At 37.7% G+C, this 22,610-nt stretch overlaps 2 protein-coding genes across 2 annotated transcripts in view; both read right to left on the minus strand.

Moving 5' to 3' along the window:
* The window catches only part of LOC125230796 (ATP-binding cassette sub-family G member 1-like), a 91,306-nt gene that overhangs the window by 65,422 nt on the left and 3,274 nt on the right, over positions 1-22,610 (minus strand). The window lies entirely within an intron of this gene.
* LOC125230812 lies at positions 13,399-21,534 on the minus strand. Its single transcript, XM_048136040.1, has 2 exons — positions 20,940-21,534; positions 13,399-13,489 (listed from the first exon to the last, which is right to left on the minus strand). The coding sequence occupies exons 1-2, from the start codon at positions 21,219-21,221 to the stop codon at positions 13,463-13,465; spliced, it is 309 nt and encodes a 102-aa protein (XP_047991997.1). The 5' UTR covers positions 21,222-21,534; the 3' UTR covers positions 13,399-13,462.

A 22,610-nucleotide genomic window follows, 5' to 3' on the forward strand; every position in this document is an offset into this window, starting at 1 on the left:
CTTTTTATTTTACTACTTTGTCGGCGTGATTGATATACATATTGATACCAAGTTTCAGCTTTCTAGTGCTAACGGTCACTGAGATTATCCGCGGACGGACGGACGGACAGACAGACAGACAGACATGTCGAAACTATAAGGGTTCCTAGTTGACTACGGAACCCTTCATCGCGTAACAACTAAGCGGTCGCGGTCAAAATCAATGCGGGTAGCTCGAAATGGACAGCCAGAATATGTTGATACGATTTTTTGCCAACATAACTACGTCAATTTCAAAATTTTCGAGGATCAGATAAGTACCTAACTTAAAACGATTTTTTATGAATTATTAAACTAGTAAGAGATTTGAAATAAAGTCCTCGAGATTATAAGTCAATGCGGGTAGCTCGAAATGGACAGCCAGAATATGTTGATACGATTTTTTGCCAGTCTCTCCGTGGCCACGAACATAACTACGTCAATTTCAAAATTTTCAAGGATCAGATAAGGGAAACATACCTAACTTAAAACGATTTTTTATGAATTATTAAACTAGTAAGAGATTTGAAATAAAGTCCTCGAGATTATAAGTAGGTGCTGATATAGGTAGGTGTTATGATTGATTATATTTTATGTTAATTCTTGATTAGATTTATTTGAAACACCTGTTTTCTGATATATGTACGCTTATCAGAAATATAGATATAAACACGTGGAAAACCCCCTAGCCTAATTTGGTAAGGTTATTTTTCAATATATTTGTTCAAATATGAATTAGTTTCTGTTTTACAAGTAGGTTACAAGGGCTCTTTTACCTGCCAATAGGTAGGTACAATTTACAACTTACTTATTGCAATTTGACCAGTTGTTCAGTTTTATTATTTGTTAATTCTCTGTAAGGGTCATCGACCCTATAAATCACGGGGAAGGACAAGAATCACATGCATATGCGAAGCTGTACCATATTGGAAGGCAGGTGCAAATGCATAAGTCAACACGTCAACAGTCATCGCTCCTTTATAAGAAGAACATTGTAAGAAGCACGTAAGAAGCGCAATGCAATACTATTTATGTAACATGTCAATTTTTGACATCGCCGATTTACATATATGAGAGGGCATTACCTGTGGCGTTACAAATGAAGACAATCAGGCCTCGTAGCCGAATGGCATTTCTCCGACGCCAAACGAAAGCGATACGCCGCTGGCTCTGTCGCGCCAATACGCAAGCGCGATAGAGATAGATATCTACTAGCGCATCGTTTCGTGAGCGTTTCGTGAGCGATTGTGCCATTCGGCTAGCCACCCTGGTATCGGAACTCAATATAATAATATTAATAATGAACGCCTACCTACCTATCGTTATCATTACCTACATTTGGCAACAAAAATCCGATATCAGATTACGAATTTTTTAAGAATTAATAATAGAAAACAAGAAAAAATACTCGCTTTGCATCTGGCGACCGAAGAAAAATTGTATGACCGTGACTTACATTTAAATATAGGTAAGTATCGTATGTATACGATATTTTCAAAATTGTATTATTATTTGTAAAATGATTCATGTACCTACTCGACTGAGGTTTTTCGTGTTTTTTATTTTTAGTAGAGTTTCAATTTCAGTAAGTTTTGGCACTAAAATCATATTTCGATCACAGGTTTTACTCGATTCAGGTTATTTTGCGATTACCTAGATATTTCTTTCATCACGTGAATGTATCGAGCCAGCGTGAAGTACGTTGTAATTAAAGCGTAAGTCAACAATTAACATGTTTTTTTAACAATTTGTAATTCAAATAGGGCATTAGGTTCGAGGTGTTTTGGCCTACGGCACTGACGTCAACGAAACATCAAAACTATCGCTGGCCAATCAGGTCCACGTCACTGTCGCTCGGAAAAATACGCATTTTTATTAATTAATTAATCTACTGGAGCATCATTCAGAACGAATATAGCCTGTCATGTTTGTCAGTAAAAAGACGCAAATTTCAAATTTTCTATTTACCCTCATGCACCCACATTTTTGTTTTGTTTTCCTACAATTCCTACATGTAGGTCACAAGAGCTGGCATGAATGGAGTGAATGAGTGTGAATGAATTTTAACCAATAAAATGGTTGCTGTGAATGTATACCTAATAAGTATGTTATTCATAATAATTATACGCGATTGGAATTAATATACCTACTTCGAAATAACTATTGCTACTCGAGAAATTTGTTACAAATATGTAAAAGATTTCAATGTATTTTTTTCGTAAACACCCCTTAGAAATCGGTAAAAAAACTTTTTAACTCCGTACAATCCAGGGAGAGGGCGCCATATTTGAACTTCGTGAAATCCAAGAGAACAATTTAGTATTTTTGTAGTTTTACCCGTTGTTTAAAAATGACTACTTACTTATACTTACTAGCCAAGCTACGATGAAACCCACGCCACAAACATACCTACACAAATAGACTTCTAAATGCTAAAATTAGTGGGACATAAAAACTGCAAGCAAGGTTTGACCTGAACCAACGTTCGTACACATGAACAAAATAAATATTGCTAGGTAAATACTTCTATGTGTACAAAGCGCGTTTTAGAATTTTCATATAAAATAAAATAATTACTTCATAAATAAACTAAATTGATGTAAAGTTGTAAACAAATAAATATCTAATAAGTGTTACCTACTAAGATTTAATGGAATTGTTTCACAAAATAATTATTTGTAATTTTGCCCTTAAAGAAATATTTTGCTGGCTCATTATTCATTTAAAGTGTCTAATTTTGTTAACCCCCGACGCAAAAACGACGGGGTGTTATAAGTTTGACGTGTCTGTCTGTCTGTCTGTTTGTCTGTATATGTGTGTGTCTGTCTGTGGCATCGTAGCTCCCGAACTGATGAACCGATTTGGATTTAGTTTTTTTTGTCTGAAAGCTGAGTTAGTCGGGAGTGTTCTTAGTTATGTTGATGGATAGATGGAGCGCTGTGCGCGATGAATTATTGAGGTTCTGCGAGAGGATGGATGTACGTCTTTTATCATGTATAAAAAATGTTTTGTACTTGTTTTTAGTTTTGCAGTGATTTAGTATTTAATACTGTCATGCTGTATCACTATTTTTGAAATAAATAAATAAATAAAATAAATAAATGTTTCATGAAAATCGGTCTACTATGTCGAGGTCGGGAGTTTTTTCAAAATTTTAATTTTGTTACAGAACTAAATATAACTTAGTATTATTATTGCAATTTAACGTCAAATGTGTTATAGATTAGGTATCGATGAGATGATGGTGTGTTGTCAGTTTTTTTTTTTGGTACTCTTAGGGTTAGTTTATTGACGATGCATGACGGAGATTTACCATTGTTTGCTGTTTGACGAAGCTTGTAGCTTAACGAGATTATGTTCACCTGGCGACTGCCGCGTTGCGGGTTTATGAATATGGTAACGCTTAGACCGTTCTCAACTTGCTAAGGAAGCAATTACCTGAGGTATAGGTATACTCATATAAGTGTAAATAGTCGGCTATAAGGTCAATTTTATTATTTGTACTACCAATAGTTCACATACTTTATTCTGTTTGTATTCAGACAATAGAGCATTGCACAAAATTGACTACCATTGTTCCGTCCAAATGCGACTTTTTTAAAGATTGGCAAGAATAGGCATTTATGGTTCTGTTTTTGACAGCGTAAACGTGTATAATTTTTCATTTAATCAAATAACCTTTTCTCAAACATGCAATGAAATATTGTCTTTACGTTCCTTAAAATGGGCTGGGAAGTATCGCTTTTTGGGCGCAACAACTCGAGAGGACTGTAAAGAGATTTCATATTATTTTTTAGGCCTAAGCCTGCAAAGTAACTTTTTTTTTATAAAATATTGTCCTTTAGAGCATTTTTTTTTATTTCATTGTATGTTTGAGAAAAGCACTATACATGCCTCGGCGTGAAAACGGATTCCCGGCCTCGTATCCCTATCCGGTATATCCGTATATACCCACTTGGCCGGAAATCCTCATTTTCCCGGCCTCTGATGTAATGTACTATTTGAGGGCGCTGTTATCTTTTAATGAATGACCGATATCATTTTGACGTGTCGTTTGTGTCATGTTAGCCACTAATAATCATGGACAATCTGACTTTGTACAATACATATGATGACTTTTCCTTTAAAAAAAATATGACTTTTATAACAATGACATGCTTTTTACTACCCATGTAAATTCATCCAAAATATATGGAATTTTAAATTTTATATTAAAATATTTATATTTATTTTTAACCCCCGACGCAAAAACGAAGGGGTGTTATAAGTTTGACGTGTCTGTCTGTGTGTATGTCTGTCTGTCTGTCTGTCTGTCTGTCTGTCTGTCTGTCTGTCTGTCTGTCTGTCTGTTTGTCTGTCTGTCTGTCTGTCTGTCTGTCTGTGTGTGTGTCTGTCTGTGGCATCGTAGCTCTCGAACGGATGAACCGATTTTGTTTTAGTTTTTTTTGTCTGAAAGCTGAGTTAGTCGGGAGTGTTCTTAGCCATGTTTCATGAAAATCGGTCCACTAGGTCGCGGTCGGGGTTTTTTTCAAAATTTTAATTTTGTGGTTAGGTTATATTATATTTTTTACGAGATAACTAATGAAATGCCCCCATTCATCAAGAGTATATCTCCATAAAGACAGTCTATTGTTGGGTTCCGTGATGTCACGCGGCGGTTGCGTGATCTCATTTTGTCCTAAACGCGTAAAACGCGTGTTGTTATTTTGACGTACCGACAAATTTTATCTAATTATGATTCATTTATAACAATAACATAACAACAAAGAAACAGATAAAATGTATGCCTACCACGATATACATCTCACGCTTGTAATGATGGATTTATAAAAAAACTCTCCAGTCAAAAATTCCACAATTCATATACCAAAATAGGCAAAATAGAAAGAATCCGTCTAAGGTCTTATCAGATATTTTTATTTGATGCAAATTAAGTTAGGCATTATTTTGGCGTCGAATAAGAATATATGTGGAATTCCATTCCATACAAAGGCGTGTTTGTGTCAAAAAAAGAATTTTTCCTAATCAGAACAAGATTTCCCACTATTTTTTTCAACCTCGTTGTTATGAATAAAATGTAATTTTACACCTAGGTACCAAATCGACATTTGTGAAAAATCAACAAAGATGATGTTGTGTAAACAGATTATTGAAACTATGCAAAATACATTACACGAGTATGCCATTTTGTGCTTTAAATAATGCGTTGTTTGAGTTACCATGCTTGCTAACCAACAAAAAAAACTAATAGTACACAGTCAATAGCAGAAGTACGTATCGAAGTAAGTTTGCTTAGATACGGAGTGTGATATTTACTGGTTATTAGTTATTACATAATACTTTTAAATTAGGTTAGCACAACGTTGACAATATTACACAGAATGCATACAATATACACATACCTTATTTTATGAGAACAAAGGACTTTAACATACTTACCTGCAGGCCGATTTTTGAGTCTCACGCGTTCGAATTCAGAAAATTGTCACTGAAACTAATAAGCAAGTCACCGTTTTCAATCGGTATTTTAGTGACAAAATCTCGTATGCGAGATTCAAAAATCGCCCTCCTGGTTTGAAAACCTAGCCAAATCCACCGGCTCACAAATTAACATAAGGAATCATACTTTATTTTATTTCAATGCTTGGGTTGCTACAAAACTGGGCATGTGCATATTCAAAAGCAAAAACAGATGGTAAGAATCGTACCTAAAGCATTTAAAACTGCAGAACAGGAAATATGGTGTCGTTTACTACAAAAAACTATGTCAGCATGGGTAATCGAATCCCGAGAACGACTCATAGAGTAATAGAAACAGAGAGAGCCTCACTGAAGACCAGCTGTGACCCAACAATGGCGGACATTTTTTTTTAAACTTTTTTTATGGCTTGGTGGCGGAACATTCAAGCCAGCAATGGCAGACGGTTTGCGATGTGCAAACACGATTTAAAATCAAGATAATGATAATTCAGGTCAAGATAAAATCAATTCTTCATTTAATTTATCAAAAATTAATTATTTTACATGAAATTTAGAAATATATTGTTTTTAACTATAAAATAATGACTCACTGCACCATGTGCAAACACTATTTAACAAAAATACTGGTCACACTCTTGTTTTGCAGTTTGTTGGTTTATGATTATGAACATTAATGAATATCGTGATTTTACGTATAATAACGTGATAATTTGTATTAATTTACGCATGAAAAGTTACTCCGTATTTATTTATTTTTTCGATTGTTGTAATTTTTACACAGTTTGATGGCGCATGTAGGCATATTTTCTTATTTTTCTGGACATGTTTTCGCCACGGGCGCCTCGATCCGACTGACGGGAGATTAGTGGATAAGGTCATAGACAAAGCTATCAATGTGGATGATGGAATCACAGGTTTTTCTTCGGAGTTATCCGTTTATAGAATTGTAGGTTCATGGAACGACTATTCTTTTTTTAACCCCTAACAAACTTGTTTTGGTTTAAACCAGCCCTATTCAAAACGTCTATAGAATTAGATATTTCTGACACTTTTGTTGCTGATTTATAAGTTACTAGCTTTTGCCCGCGGCTTCGCTCGCGTTAGAAAGAGACAAAAAGTAGCCTATGTCACTCTCCATCCCTTCAACTATCTCCACTTAAAAACTCACGAGAATTCGTCGCTCCGTTTTGCCGTTTTTTTTTTTTTGTTTTGAAACCTGACTTGGACTCTTTGGCTTTTTGGGCCGTAAGAGCTAACGGACCGTGTGTGGGGAAGGTAGCCGGGGGAAAATCCAGGACCCTTCCGCCGCGCACTTGATGTATTTGCTACGCTGGAATACTCCTAAAGAGTTAAGCTAGGAACATACTACGCGGACGTCCGTCGTAAAACGACCGCGACCGCGACCGATCAGTGTGCACGGAACAAAACATCCGGCGAGCCAGATTTCGATCGGACGTCCACGCGCTCAAGGTCACGTCCACGTCCGTCGACCGATAGTTTGCACGGTTATGTGTAATGTCATTGTCCAGATTCCCGTCCGCGGTCGATTCAAGACGGACGTCCGCGTAGTGTGTTCCTAGCTTTATGCGCCCCAGCGCAGATCAGTTGAGCGGTCTCAACTAGATCTGAGTGTGCCGTTTTGCCGTGCAAGACGGACAAACAAACAGACACACACACTTTCCCATTTATAATATTAGTATGGATAACTTAAAAAACCGGCCAAGTGCGAGTCGGACTCGCGCACCGAGGGTTCCGTACAAACCTGCAAGGTTTACAAAGTTCGTTCATTACGACAATCGAGTCATAATATATATTTTGTAATGTAACTAAAAATTTAAGGTTTTCGGAATTTTTCCTTTATGTGTGCTATAAAACGTTGCTTCATGCCAAATTTCAAGATTCTAGGTCGACTGGAAGTACCCTTTAGGTTTTGATTCCCTTGCGAGTACTTGCGAGTTTCAAAATATGCAGCTTAAATTGCTGTTTCTTTTGATTGCGTTGACATAGAAGTTTGATTTTGTTACAGCTTAAAGGTATTATAGACCTGAGTATTTGGTATGAATTTCAATTTAATACATCTACGCGTTTATGAGGAAATGGGTAGTAAGGTTAAAATTATTAAAAAAAAATATATTATGTGATGTAACTAAAAATTTATGGTTTTCGTAATTTTTCCTTTATCTATGCTATAAGACGTTGCTTCGTACCAAATTTCAAGATTCTGAGTTCACGGGAAGCACCCTGGGGCCCTATTCGAACCGTTATCTAACTGTCAAGTGGTATCATTTCAAAATCAACTGTGGATAATGGTCGCATGTGAGATCGGATCGCAAGTTGGTTTTGAGCCAACCAAAACGTATTAATTGAAAAAAAATATGAATCTAAAATCAACTTTATCTTAGTACAATAGGGCTTATAGTTTTTTACATTAAGCAAAACGGTACATGATTCATGTGTCCTTTTTACCGTTGACAGCTTTTGGTACATGTGGATTTGGTCGCTAGACTTTTTGTCTATGGAAACGCTGTGCACGATGCGGTGGCGAGTAGCGGAACTAAACATGTCATTTACCGGCTATCAAAAAGAGGTTACACTGGTGATGGTCGATAAAGACTATTATTAAACGAATTTTAGCAGCAATGAAGCTTTATTGACAAGCGTTATTTTTGTGAAACCGACATTTACACGTCACATAATGCTAGCTCCACACATTATGAAATAAACGCCACAAATTATAGGAGGTATATACACGTCACCCAATCTCAAGTTGCTTCTAAACCACGCTTACGGATCAAGTCGTAAGTACATTCACACATTTTACAAAATACTTAAATTGAATTTTTTTTTCTCCTACAGAGCCGCCATTCATAGAGTCTGACCGGAAAGTGAAGAGTCGTGAAATGTATGGGGTCTAATACATTCCACGACTCACGACTCCTCACTTTCTGTACAGACACTAGTATACAAGGGGTTTGCATTGAAATTCAATGAGGAGGCACACTCGAAGCTTGTGACAGATGGCGCCACCTTATAAGTCCATTGCACAGACAAAGAATTTAATACGTGAGAGTGAGAAGAAGATATATTTTTCTCTCACACATATGAACGACAATGACATGCCCATTATTACACTTACGTACAGGCGCCGCCTAAAATGTCAGTGCCCGGCGGGATAATATGTCAGTGTGTCTCCTCATTCACATTGACAAAATAGCTTGAACATGTTAAATCCATTAAACTGCAATTGAAATTCCTATCTTTTTTGTGCCAATGTTTTCATTTCAATGACATACAAACACAACTATTAAATATGTGTTTGTATTGTTTATATTTTAGTAAGGCGGCGGAATTGAAAAAAGTCGTCTAGTTTTGAAGTTGATGTGACTGGAGAGTATACTGCTGACAAGTGGTATCGTTGTGATCGGTAGACTTTACTGAGTACGAAATAATGACTTGTCGCATTCTCAGACTGTGGGGGGGTTAACTATGACGTCACAAAGATCGCGGTCCCGGGTTTCAATTTTTTGCCAATTTGTCTAGAACCCCTTATCCAATTTTGAAAAATGAGGTGTCGATTGAAAGCGTATAACATGCTGATTAAGATTTCTTATAAGTGAAAAGTATAGTTTTGTTAGTTATTTTTTAATTAATAATAATGCAAAAAATACTTTTTTTTTTTACTCTCTTTTTTGATTTTTGTGACTCAAAAGGCAATGAAAACGGCCACTTAGCTAAAAAATATGTTATATAAATCATTTAACTACATTATTAAGCTATCTGTTGCTTTTTGAATTTCTACGATCGGATAATAAATGAGCAAACTACAACCACATACCTGTAGGCGGGGAGTACCGCTTGACACGCGTTCCCATACATTCGGCGTCTACCAAATTACACCTCGCGCAAAATTCGTTTCAAGCAGATATACCTCTAATCTTATTCATCGTAACCTATCAATATTGATATCATTTGAAAGCACAATTAAAGTACTTTAAAAAACAATGTCAATCATTTTTTTCAAATCAATAATCGCCAGTCTGTGGTGGTTACAAAGGAAAAAAGTGGGTATGCAATTTGACTGGTTTCCTAGGTTTGATACCCTAGACGAGTTTAAAAGGGGAGGTAAGGGTGACATATGGGTTTTTCTCTGGCCTAAAAGCTACACAGAGGGTCAGGAAGAAAAAACTAGGGTTTAAGTTTAGTTTTAAGTTATTTTTTCCTTTATTTGTTGATTTTATTGTGTTTAATTTTTTTGTAATTTTATCAAGGATACACGTTGGTTTTTTTTTTGCTAAAAGTTGCCTTTTTTATGAGAAATGTTATGAATTTTATGGCTTTTTCCGATAAAGACTAAAATTAACTTTCAAATAAGGCCACATAGTCATACTTTTACTTATATAATATTAAGGGTATGACTATGTATCAGTAGGCCACATAGTCATACTTTTACTTATATAATATTAAGGGTATGACTATGTATCAGTATGACTATGTGGCCTTATTTGAAAGTTAATTTTAGTCTCTATCGGAAAATGCCATGAAATTCATAACATTTCTCATAAAAAAGGGAATTTTCAGCAAAAGAAACCAACGTGTATCCTTGATAAAATTACAAAAAAATAAAACACAATAAAATCAACAAATAAAAGAAAAAATTACTTAAAACTAAACGTAAACCCTAGTTTTTTTCTCCCCTGACCCTCTGTATAGCTTTTAGGCCAGAGAACAACCCATATGTCACCTTTACCTCCCCTTTTAAACTCGTCTAGAGTATCAAACCTAGGAAACCAGTCAAATTGCATACCCACTTTTTTCCTTTGTAACCACCGCAGACTGGCGATTATTGATTTTAAGAAAATGATTGACATTGTTTCTTAAAGTACTTTAATTGTACTTTCAAATGATACCAATATTGATAGGTTACGATGAATAAGATTAGAGGTATATCTGCTTGAAACGAATTTTGCGCGAGGTGTAATTTGGTAGACGCCGAATGTATGGGAACGCGTGTCAAGCGGTACTCCCCGCCTACAGGTATGTGGTTGTAGTTTGCTTATTTATTATCCGATCGTAGAAATTTAAAAAGCAACAGATAGCTTAATAATGTAGTTAAATGATTTATATAACATATTTTTTAGCTAAGTGGCCGTTTTCATTGCCTTTTTGAGTCACAAAAAAAAAAGAGAGTAAAAAAAAAGTATTTTTTGCATTATTATTAATTAAAAAATAACTAACAAAACTATACTTTTCACATATAATAAATCTTAATCAGCATGTTATACGCTTTCAATCGACACCTCATTTTTCAAAATTGGATAAGGGGTTCTAGACAAATTGGCAAAAAATTTAAACCCGGGACCGCGATCTTTGTGACGTCATAGTTAACCCCCCCACAGTCTGAGAATGCGACAAGTCATTATTTCGTACTCAGTAAAGTCTACCGATCACAACGATACCACTTGTCAGCAGTATACTCTCCAGTCACATCAACTTTTTCCGAGACCCTCTCGCCGCTCTACTATTTATCAAGAATAAATGATTTGTATTATGATAATAATAATGATTTGTATAAGGCGGAAATTAGTTTTTTACCTCACCCACACAAAAAGGGACTTTGTTTTTTTTCTACGAGGGAGCAAACTGACAATTTTCTGTTCGAGAACTTTGTTGTCAGTACAGAATATTAACGCAACGAGTTTGCATACCTTTAAATGTCTGTCACATAATTAATAATTTACATCTTGGGCGTTAACATTTCAATACCTACTATTATCGAAATCCCTCGCTACGCTTAAAATTCAATGTGATTGCCATGCCCACAATATTGCTGCCGATATACAAATACAGTTGTATTTTTATAGCACCCTAAAGAAAAGGATGCATATAGTTTTCTTTGTTCTTGTTTACTGACACACTTGTTTGACAAAGTATAGTACGCACTAACCTACAAAAATATTGACAAAAATGTGCAAACTCTTTGTTGCGTTAGTATTTTACACTGGCAAATTAATTCTACAACACAAAATATTGTACCTATGGTAACACCACATTTGGAGATACTTTTGCATTCGATCGTAAATATAATAGAATATGCCCAATAAAACAACTGAACAAGCTTCGTTAAACTTTATTTGATGTCTTAAATGTTTGTGTCACAGAACACATTTGTACATTTATTTAGTCGCATACATCTGTATACTCCACAACTATTGTTACTATTGCTATTTACAACAGGGGAAGACAATTATATAACTCCGTATAGACAGATAGGAAGAAAACGGCCAAACTCAGAACTATAAAGAAAAAGGTACGGTGGCTTAGATGGCTTTACACCTTTGGGGGTGCTCGGCTAGATGGCGCCAATATTAGTATTTTACACTTTAACTCATATCAAGCTAAGAATATGGGTCAAATTTTCAAAACAGTGGTTCAAAAGTTTTAAGCCTGTGTCGAGAGATAGCAGTATAGGCACTGTGATTACACATTTTACTTTGACAGTAACTCTTCTTCAGCTAGTAGATATTCCGTGCCACGACCGCATTATTTACCGCATGTATGATTTGAAGAACCACTGCAATTATTACAAAGGGGGAACCTAAGGGCACAGTACAAGAAAGAGCTCTATCTACAGTATGGCCACACCCGGCAATAAACTCTGAACTAATGTAGATACTTACTACAATTTAAATACACGTGACTATCAAATTAAACAAATATCATGACTATTATTTTGAAAAATCTTATCTCACACTGATACTTAATATTGAAACGCAGTGCCTCTACATGGACTTCATACATAGTTACTATATTCTTCTTTTCATTGACAGAAAAACAAAGTGATGCTCTCCAGCAATGTATTTAAATACAAAATGCAAATACTTTGGTTTTTTACCTATTTCAAATAAAAATACAAAATAGTTTTAGAAAAAGGTATTTGAAATACAAAATGCAAAATAGGTATCTTCAAAATACCTTTATTCAAATAAAATACTTTTTTGACATAAGGTAAAGCTTTTATTCTAAAGATGTGTTAAAAACACAGAATCACCAGAGAGCCCAGAAACCTGGCTCTATAGAATTAGCACGTTAAAAAGTGAAGCCAAAAATTGGCTGTCTCCATGTCTTTTACCTAATATTATAAAAATCTAATGAAAGAGTTATTAGGGGAAGGTTGCTATCATTGGACACTTCGCTGCTCTATATATATAGTCGGTGGCAAAGTTCCTTTTACCTTCGTGCCTCGATGCCCTCGATACCCTCGCAACGCTCAAGATTCCACTTTTTGAAATATTGAAATCTTTCCCTTGCTCAGGTATCAATATTGGCACGTCCAGTTAAACAACTACTTTGCCCCCTTGAAAAACAAATAACTATTATTTTTTCAAACTCTGTAAACGTAACAGTCAAGACGCTAGCTTTTTTGAGAAATTAATCGTATTTAATCTAAAGAACCTTCCCTTAAAGTTAACGGAATTCAAAAAAGTAAGTAAGTAAACACTTTATTGTACAAGAAAAGAATACAACACATATAATTTAAAATAGAAACAGGGTGTATAGATTGCTAACTGGACACCACCCGACTAGTCGGGGCAGAGGTAGACCAAAAAAAACGAGGCGAGATGACCTCGACGTATTTTGCTGCGGCTAGCCGAAGCAGGCGGCAAAACGTGATGGGTGGCGGAAGAAAAGAGAGGCCTTTGCAGTGGGTCACAAATATAGGCTAGGAAAAAAAATTGTTTGCTCTTGCCTGGGGGTTTTTATCTAGCACGAAGTCGAAACTCCAAAACCATGCAGAGTGCGTTTTTTAAAAATGTAAAAAAAGTACCTACAATTTTTTTTTCATGAATATGTACACTACTGTACTGTAAACACCACAATCAGAAAAGGTATCCGGGGTGGCACATGAGGAGCCCACGACGGTCCTGGTCAGTTCCATGTCGCTAACAGGTCCGGGTTCTCCATTTTAGTAGTAGCAAGGTGCTCCGCATTCCTGTAATAATGGTGATATAGTCAATGAACATTAATTAACAGTTATTTGTTATGCTATAGGGGGCAAAGTTGTATTTTAACGCCGAGTGTGGAATTGAAAAATGAGCAAGTGAAAGGATTCTATAGTTGAACCACGAGCGAAGTGAGTGGTTCGAGAATAGAACTCTAAACTTGCGTGTTTTAAAACACGAGAAGTAAAATACATTTGCACCCGAGTGTAACACAAAACTTTTCCCCTCACTATAGCGAGGAAACTACAACGCAAAAAATGCGTTTATCACTGCTTCCAGTAGTTCCACAGGTGGTAAATCATCTTTATTACTAGATTCACCTACATTTATCAATTTTAAAGCAGTTAATTTGACTTTATTCAAGGTCAAATTACTTTACCCACTAGTGGATAAAATGCGTTTTTACCCACTGGTATTAAAGGACAAAACACGTGTTTCCGAGCTAGTGAGGGGGAAAATGTTTTTTCATCGCACTCTATTGCTATTTTGCACTTAATACATGCCAAGTTGCGCTTTCGCTTTCTCCCAGACCGGACTGTAGCTCCGGTTAAAAAGCCGTAATATAAGTACTTAGTTCTCGAGATATTAAGTTATGTGACAGACGGACGGACACACAAGACGGACGGAACGGCACCATAAAGGTTCCTTTTGTACCTTTTTGGTACGGAACCCTAAAAAACCGCCGCTTTTGGAGTTCTGGTGAAAGGTACTTACGAATGTTGAATAGGCTACTTGCCTCCTAGTCAAATCAGCTTCCCTTTAAGAACTGTCAAAACGAATTTTAACGTTTTGCTAATATGAAATCGAATTGAGTGACGTCACGTTCAACTCATTTACTTTATATATTTCTACCTGACGAATTAAATAGAATTTGTATTTAAAAATAACTTCTATCCATGTTTTCCTTATATTTATCTGATGCTTTATTTCGTGCATGGTATTAAATAATTTATTTTAAGTACAGTCAAGTTCCATGTTGTGTAGAAATGTGTATTTTTTAAAACTGCTTTCAATGTCTGGTTATTTGATGGAAATACAAATGAATACATCAATAACGTATACCTACCGTTAAGGTTTAAGGAGTTCCCTCAATTCGTCATGAATCCAATATCCGACTACCTATAAGAAATCGAGTTTGACAAAATTTGAGTTAAAAACTCAATATGCTTAGCAAACAAAGATCCTTTTGTGTCGTCTTTGAGAAGTTTCGTTCTGATCATCATAAGCAGTTCCACTGCACCAACCCCAAACTCAAGTAATTTTGGAGAAAATAGGCTGTGACAGACGGACAGACAGGCGCACGAGTGATCCTATGAGGGTTCCGTTTTTCCTTTTTGAGGTACGGAATCCTAAAACCAAAGTCATAATAAGTGTCTCGTTCAAATTTGAGTAGTTCCGTTCTGATCATCATCAGCAGTTCCACTGCACTAAATGTCACTGTTCGGTACGGTCGACTACAAAGAGATGTATCCATTTCTCACCTTATTACGATGCAAGAAGCTGAAAAAGTGTATACATCTCTTTGTAGTCGACCGTACGTAAACGCATGCTGTTCTTATAATAACACAAAAACCAATATATGTATACCTGAATAAATTAAAGTTATGGTCTTTGGGAGCCTGGGGTCTGCTTTGACAATCAATCCCAAGATTTGGCGTAGGCACTAGTTTAACGAAAGCGACTTCCATCTGACCTTCCAACCCGATGGGTAATTAGGGCTTTATTAGGATTACCCGGTTTCCTGACGATGCTGTCCTTCAGCGAAAAGCTACTGGCAAATATCAAATGACATTTCGCACATAAATTCCAAAAACCTCATTAGTGCGATCCGGGGTTCGAACCCGCGAGCTCTAACGCGACCACTGTTCTGAACGTAAATGCATACTGTTCTTATAATAATACTAAATTAAGTCACTATAAGTGTGTCGTCCAGATTTGAGGAGTTCCTTTATGACCATCATCAGCAGTTCCACTGCACCAAATGTCACTGTTATGAATGTACTTAAATTAAAGCTATTCTCATATAAATACCAAATTCATTGTAAGTGTGCCGTGCAGATTTGAGGAGTTCCATTCTGATCCATTTCCATCATCATCAGTTCCATTGCACTGAGTTCCATGCTGTTCTTATAAAAATACCAAAGTCACTATGAGTGTGCCTTTCAGACTTGAGGAGTTCCGTTCTGACCATCATCAGCAGTTCCACTGCACCAAATGTCACTGTTCCGTACGTATATGCATGCTGTTCTTATAAAAACACAAAAATCACCACATGTATGCCTTCAAGATTCGAGGAGTTGCCTTAATTTCTCCAGGATCCCATCATCAGAACTGGGTTTTGATAAAAATAGGACTAATCTCAAATCTGTATACATATATACATTCAATCAAAAAAAAAATGAAATCGGTCCTGTAACAACGGAGAAATCGACAACATAAAGAAACCGGTCAAGTGCGAGTCGGACTGGCCCACTGAGTAGTATCCGTACAAACTTACAAAAGTTAAAATAATCTCATGTATCTCATATATGTACCTATAACTTTAAAGATTTGACTATAATTACCTATAGGTATCGGTGAATTCGCTAACTAATTTGCGCGACCTGTTTAGTATGTTAGTTTTTCAGGGATAATTATTTCTTAATGTTAACTCATTTGCATAGTTTAATCTTAATTTAGAAGAGATTTTTTTACATATAATCTCGTATTCATTTGTAGTTCGATCTGTTCGATAAAATCCGCAAGGGTGGTTAAATTGAATTTGAATCAGCCGGTCATTTTTGCGACTGTTCTACTTCGACAGACTTTCCTCCTTATCTCTAGTCTCCCTGGCAAAATCTTATTGGTAGTTGTCACAAAAACCTACTTTTTCCATAAAGCCTGGCTTCCACATATGCGGAATCGAGCGGCGTCGAGTCGAGTTTTCATCTTATACATTTGAATGCTATTCGACGCATCATGAGAAATGCAAAATACGAAAGTATAGCTATTAGTAAACTACGTAATAATTTATGGCAGAAGGTCCTTTAAGTATTAGGGACTGAATAAATTAACCGACTTGGTATTACAGGGATCTCAACTCTTTTTTACGCCAGAAGAACTGTGTTGAAGGACCAGCGATTACGTAGTTCCTGACGAACTATTGTAATATAAAATAAAATAAAACGGAAAAATAAAATTATGGTAATTGATGCGTGCCGAACTTACTGCTGTTGTTTTCTCGACAGTTCAGCGGGCGGCCACCCTTTCGAATATTTACTTGGTTCACTCTTTCTTGTGTACACTCGCGAATCGTTATTTATTTAATTAATAATTATAACTTTATTCGTCGTTGCGGATATTTTTTCACATTGACATCGAATGTCTTTTAGTTTAGCAGATTGACGTATTTTCTTATATTTTTTAAGAAGGTCGGCAAAAAGGCGGGTGACACGACAAATAAAAATGAGGTTGAACCTATCATAAGGAAGAGCGAACGGGATGGACGATATGAATGATAATGAATGAAAAGGGCGCGAACAAACTGAGTTGCGAAGACTTGGTGTTTTTACAAGTTTTGTTTTTGATGGGATACAATAGTGTCTTAGTCCGTTTTTATCCGATCCGATATCGGATGTCGGAAGGATTTAAATGGAAAAACCGGCCAAGAGCGTGTCGGGCCACGCTCAGTGTAGGGTTCCGTAGTTTTCCGTATTTTTCTCTAAAACTACTGAACCTATCAAGTTCAAAATAATTTTCCTAGAAAGTCCTTATAAAGTTCTACTTTTGTGATTTTTTTCATATTTTTTAAACTTATGGTTCAAAAGTTAGAGGGGACGGGAAAGGTAAGGAAGAAGGTTCGCAAGGCTATGAGGGTAGCGGTAAAGAAAGGCGACGCTCATAGCTGGGACGAGTACAGAGAGGTCAGGAATAAGTATACCAGACTAAGAGAGAGAGCTAGACAGGAGGGCTGGAGAAGATTTACAGAAGACATTGACAGTTACTCAGAAGGTGCGAGGGTGGTAAAGCTATTAGCTGGTGACCGGGCGTGCCAACTGGGGAGCCTAAGAGTAGACGGTGACTTAATCACAGAGCCGGAGAGGGTACTGAGTACTATGCTGAGCACACATTTTCCGGGCTGTGAGGAGGTGACAGAGATAGATGAGCAGGTGAGCCGGGGGAGGCCGACTGGGGAGGTGCGGCGGAAGTGGTGGAGGAGAGCAGGATGGAGTGGGCGCTCTTCTCCTTTGCACCCTTCAAGTCTGCGGGCCCGGATGAGGTCCTACCGGTACTACTGCAGAAAGGGTATGAGCACATAAAAGATGACCTACTGGAACTATACAGGGCAAGTATCGCTCACAGACACATTCCAAAGGTGTGGAGAGAGGTAAGGGCGGTTTTCCTACCTAAACCAGGCAAGAAATCATATCAAGAGGTAAAATCATTTAGAAGCATAAGTCTATCGTCTTTTGTCCTAAAGACCCTAGAGAAGGTGATAGACAAGCATATAAGAGAGAAGGTCAACTGCAGTGGAGACCCGCTTCACGGGAATCAGCATGCATATATGGCTGGGAAGTCAACGGAGACGGCCCTTCACAACCTAGCTGTGAGGGTAGAAAGGGCACTAGAATCGAAACAGTACGCTCTAGGCTGCTTCTTCGACGTGGAGGGGGCCTTTGACAGGGCTACCTTCCAAGCCGTTGAAGAGAGTCTGGAGAGAGAAGGCATCCGACCGACATTAGCGCAGTGGATAGGCAGTATGCTTAGGTGCAGGTCTATAACGGCGGAGTTGGGAGGAATAACAAAGACGATTAGTCCCAGGAGGGGGTTCCCGCAGGGAGGCTGCTTGTCACCCTTGATGTGGTGTCTACTTCTGGACTCTATGGTAAGAGAACTCAACAGGGGAGGCTTGTACATGCAGGCCTACTCTGATGACGGAGTACTACTGGTGAGAGGTATGGTCCTCAGTGTCATGAGGAACATAATGGTAAGAGGTCTCAGACAGGTACTGGGATGGTGCAGAGGGAGAGGACTGGATCTCAATCCGTCGAAAACTAAGCTGGTGTTATTCACTAATAAGAGGAAAAAGAGCTGGAACCCATAAAAATAGAGGGCGTAGAACTAGAAATGGTAGACGAGTTCAAATATCTGGGCATTACTCTTGACAGTTCACTCAGATACAAGACTCATATCAGAGAGCAGACGGCTAAGGCCATAAGAACGCTGTACCAATGTAAAAGGGCAGTAGGGAAGAACTGGGGACTAAAGCCGAGTATGATCCACTGGATTTACAAAGCCATTATCACACCCAGGGTGCTATATGGGGCGGTGATCTGGTGGCACAGGACCCATATTGGAGAATATCGGAAGAATCTGACAAAAGTACAAAGACTAGCCTGCCTCATGATGACGGGGGCTATGAGAACCACCCCGACACATGCTATGGAGGTGCTGTTAGGCTTAAAGCCCCTCTGGATTGAGGCAGAGAAGAGAGCCATGGAACAGTGGTACAGAATAAAAGCATGCAAGGAATGGAGAGGAAGTTGCGTGGACAAGAGACACGCACTGATACAAAGAGAGGCACTATCGAAGCTAGAAATGCTGATGGTCAATAATGACCTCATAAAGAGGGAGGAGATTTTCGATAAGAAGTATAGAGTACATATAGGAGAAAGAGACAACTGGAAGGTAGAGGTCGGGCACCCAACGACTATATGCTTCACAGATGGCTCTAGGAGAAGCTCGACAAAGCTAGCAGGGGCGGGAATAGTAATCCCGAAACTAGGAGAAAAGGTGTCGATACCACTAGGGAGATACACTAGCGTGTTCCAAGCAGAGGTATGTGCCATAGCGCGCTGTGCACGTATATTAAAAGAAAGCGATAAACAAGATGGAGCCGTGGTCATATACACCGACAGTCAAGCGGCACTAAAGGCTCTGAAGAGAACATCGGTGACCTCGTCCCTGGTGAGAGAATGCAGGGAAGAGCTCAACTCGATAGGCAAGCATAGAAGTGTAACGGTTGCGTGGGTACCGGGACACCAGGGAGTCACAGGTAATGAGAAAGCGGACGAGCTGGCAAGGGCGGGGGCGGAGACGGAATTCTTGGGTCCGGAACCGGCTCTGCCTATGTCAGCTGACGTCACGAAAGGAGTCATTGAGAGGATAAAAGAGATGGAAGCACAAAGAGCCTGGGAAAGAGAGACCAGTTGCAGACAAACGAAGATGATGATAGAAGGTAGAGACCAAAGGAGAGCTAGGTATCTTCTGAAACTAGGTAAGAACAGTCTAAGAATGTTGACCGGTATCATAACGGGACACAACACTCTTAACAGACATATGAAGATAATAGGTATCAGTAGTGACGAATCCTGTCCACACTGTGGTAAGGAGGAGACTAGTTTGCACCTACTAGCAGAATGTATCATGTATGCGGCACCGCGACATGAAACATTCGGTAGAGACAATTTGGGAGAAGATGAACTCAAGGATGTCAAACTTAAAGATGTCCTTCTGTTCTGCAGGAAAACAAGAAGATTTGAGGAGAGAAGTGTGGGAGAGCAGCCGGGACAGTAACCTGCAGCTCCAACTCCAGGGAATTGGGCTGAATGAACGCACCAGCGATCGACAGCCCGCCTGTATCCGGCCAGGCGTCCCTACACTACATCTACATCTACATCTAGAGGGGACGCACATTTTTTTCCTTTAGGAGCGATTATTTCCGAAAATATTAACATTATCAAAAAATGATCTTCAAATCAATCATTCATTTTCAAATACCAATTCAATGATTCATTTTTAAATACCTGCCCAACAATATATCACACGTTAGGGTTGGAATGAAAAAAATATTAAACCCCACTTTACATGTAGGGGGGGCAAACTAATAAAATATTTTTTTCCAATTTTTATTTTTGCACTTTGCTGGCGTGATTGATATACATATTGGTACCAAATTTCAGCTTTCTAGTGCTAACGGTTACTAAGATTATCCGCGGACGGACGGACGGACGGACAGAAAGACATGGCGAAACTATAAGGGTTCCTAGTTGACTACGGAACCCTAAAAAGTGAAATTATGTTTTTTTTTCAACTCCCGGGTTGCAAAACAATGCCATCTAGTTTTGAACCAAAAATTGAGCTTTTTTTAGGGGTACGCTTTTTTGTATGGGCTATGTCAGTCCAGTATTAAATGGTTCTTGATTATATACTAATATAATATAGCAATACCCATGACGAATTTGTGTCAAATGTCAGATTCCAAATTGAACATTAATTTTGAAATCAGCAGCCCCGAAACCTAATTTACGACACTCCCATGACGACACAAAAGTTAGGAAAAAATGGGTTCTGTAATGAAATTAATGATAATTATACTAATGGTTAAGATGTGAACTTAAAATATAGCTTTTTTGGCTCACCTTAACTATGAACTGAAATAGACCTACCATAACTACTTACATAATTTGCTAACTGCCGGACAAGCGCTTGACGAGCAGCGCGACCCAGCTGCAGCTCTTTGTTTAGCCAACACCTGTCAGGAGCCATTGCCAAATAAATAACAGCATTCTGCTGACGGGCGTCAAACTCCGCCGCTAATCTCTGCTCCTGCTGCTGCTCCTGTTCTTCGTGTCGGTTCAGCGGAGGCAGTTCACAATTCGCTTTGTTAGCTATATTGTCAAGCACACAACACGTTTTAACGATCTTAGCTGCCGCTGCTGGCTTGTAGTGCAGTTTCTCCATTGACGACAAACACTACCAACTGATTTTTAGTCGCCCAAAACACCGCTCTATACAGTTGCGGGCTCGAACTTGTAAAGCGGTATAACGAGCTTCTGGAGATCCTACAGGTGCATCCAAAAGTCAGTGCATCCATCAGTAGTGTTTGCCTCTGTGGGTAAGCTGAATCACCTGAAAGAATATAAAAATGTATGGCTGTGATATATTGAAATATACAATTATGCTACGAGTGTTTTGTCTAACAGTTCTTACTTAGAGTGATATTTAAATTGACTAAACAATAAATCACACGTGCACGGAAGAAGATATTACACAGAAGATACTAAATTTTTTAGACATTTGTCAAATTTATGTCACGTTAACTTTTTTTAAATATAAAATTATCATATCTACGTTTTCATGATGGGTCTACACCGACGCAAATGCACGTCATTCTTGTTTATTTTAATAATGCCAACGCCATCTTGCGACGAGTAGAGGAACCAAGTTGTGCCGAAAAAAACTTGCAATTTACTCTTTGGTACGACAAAATCCCCGTCTAAGTGTCATAAACCAAACATGGCGGCCATACCCATCGACAAAAAAGTCTATATACTGTGCCATTCAGGAGAACGCATGCCTTGGTTCGTATTGTCAGGCCATGAGAGATTAAATTCGTGTAAAATTACGCAATTCATATCTTTGTAATGATATGATGATTCGAATTGCAATCTCATTCTGTCACTTTGACACAAGAGTAAAATCAAAGTAGAATCAATACTAGAGTCGTGACACGTTAGCAAAATGCAGACCAAAAGTGTGTACCAAAAGTATTGCCAGTATTACAAGTTTGAGTACACTGGTCAAAAAGAGAAATAAAAAAAACAAAGTGTGATGTAAAGCTGCATTTTTGGTATGTTATTTGGGGTCCTTGGGGGAATGTAGGACTATATTTTGCAAGCAAAAAAATGGTGTGCTAACTTCGTAATTTAAAAAAAAAAAGTAAAAAAATCAGACCTTTTTTGGTATTTGCCGTTTTATTAAAAAACTATGCATTTTTGGTCAAAAGTTGCTTTGTAATGTTGAAAGCGCATTAAATTCCAAACAGTTTGACATCTTTTGTATCAATGTCCGTCAAATATTTTTTGAGATATGAAGCGTCAAAAAAAGAACATTTTTCCCCTTTCTATGAAAATATTCATTTTGCTAATATTTTGAGACAGATATCAGCAAAACAACTCAGGCTATTACATAAATTGTAAAATAAAAATGTAGAAAATTTCACTAGCTTTCATTTAAGACCAAAAGTGTGCCAGTTATTTAAAAAAATAGGATTATATCGTAAGTCTAGTATAACTGGATCAGAAATAATCGGTGGATGGTAATGGCCAAATGGGATAGTTTACATATATT

This window comes from Leguminivora glycinivorella, chromosome 1 (assembly GCF_023078275.1).
Source record: "Leguminivora glycinivorella isolate SPB_JAAS2020 chromosome 1, LegGlyc_1.1, whole genome shotgun sequence".
Lineage (NCBI taxonomy): Eukaryota > Metazoa > Arthropoda > Insecta > Lepidoptera > Tortricidae > Leguminivora > Leguminivora glycinivorella.

Coding starts and splice junctions, on each gene's coding strand:
- LOC125230812 (XM_048136040.1), bottom strand. CDS start 21,221: ATGGAGAAACTGCACTACAAGCCAGCAGCGGCAGCTAAGATCGTTAAA. Junction 13,490..20,939: donor TCCGGCAGTTAGCAAATTAT/GTAAGTAGTTAT, acceptor CCATTATTACAG/GAATGCGGAGCACCTTGCTA.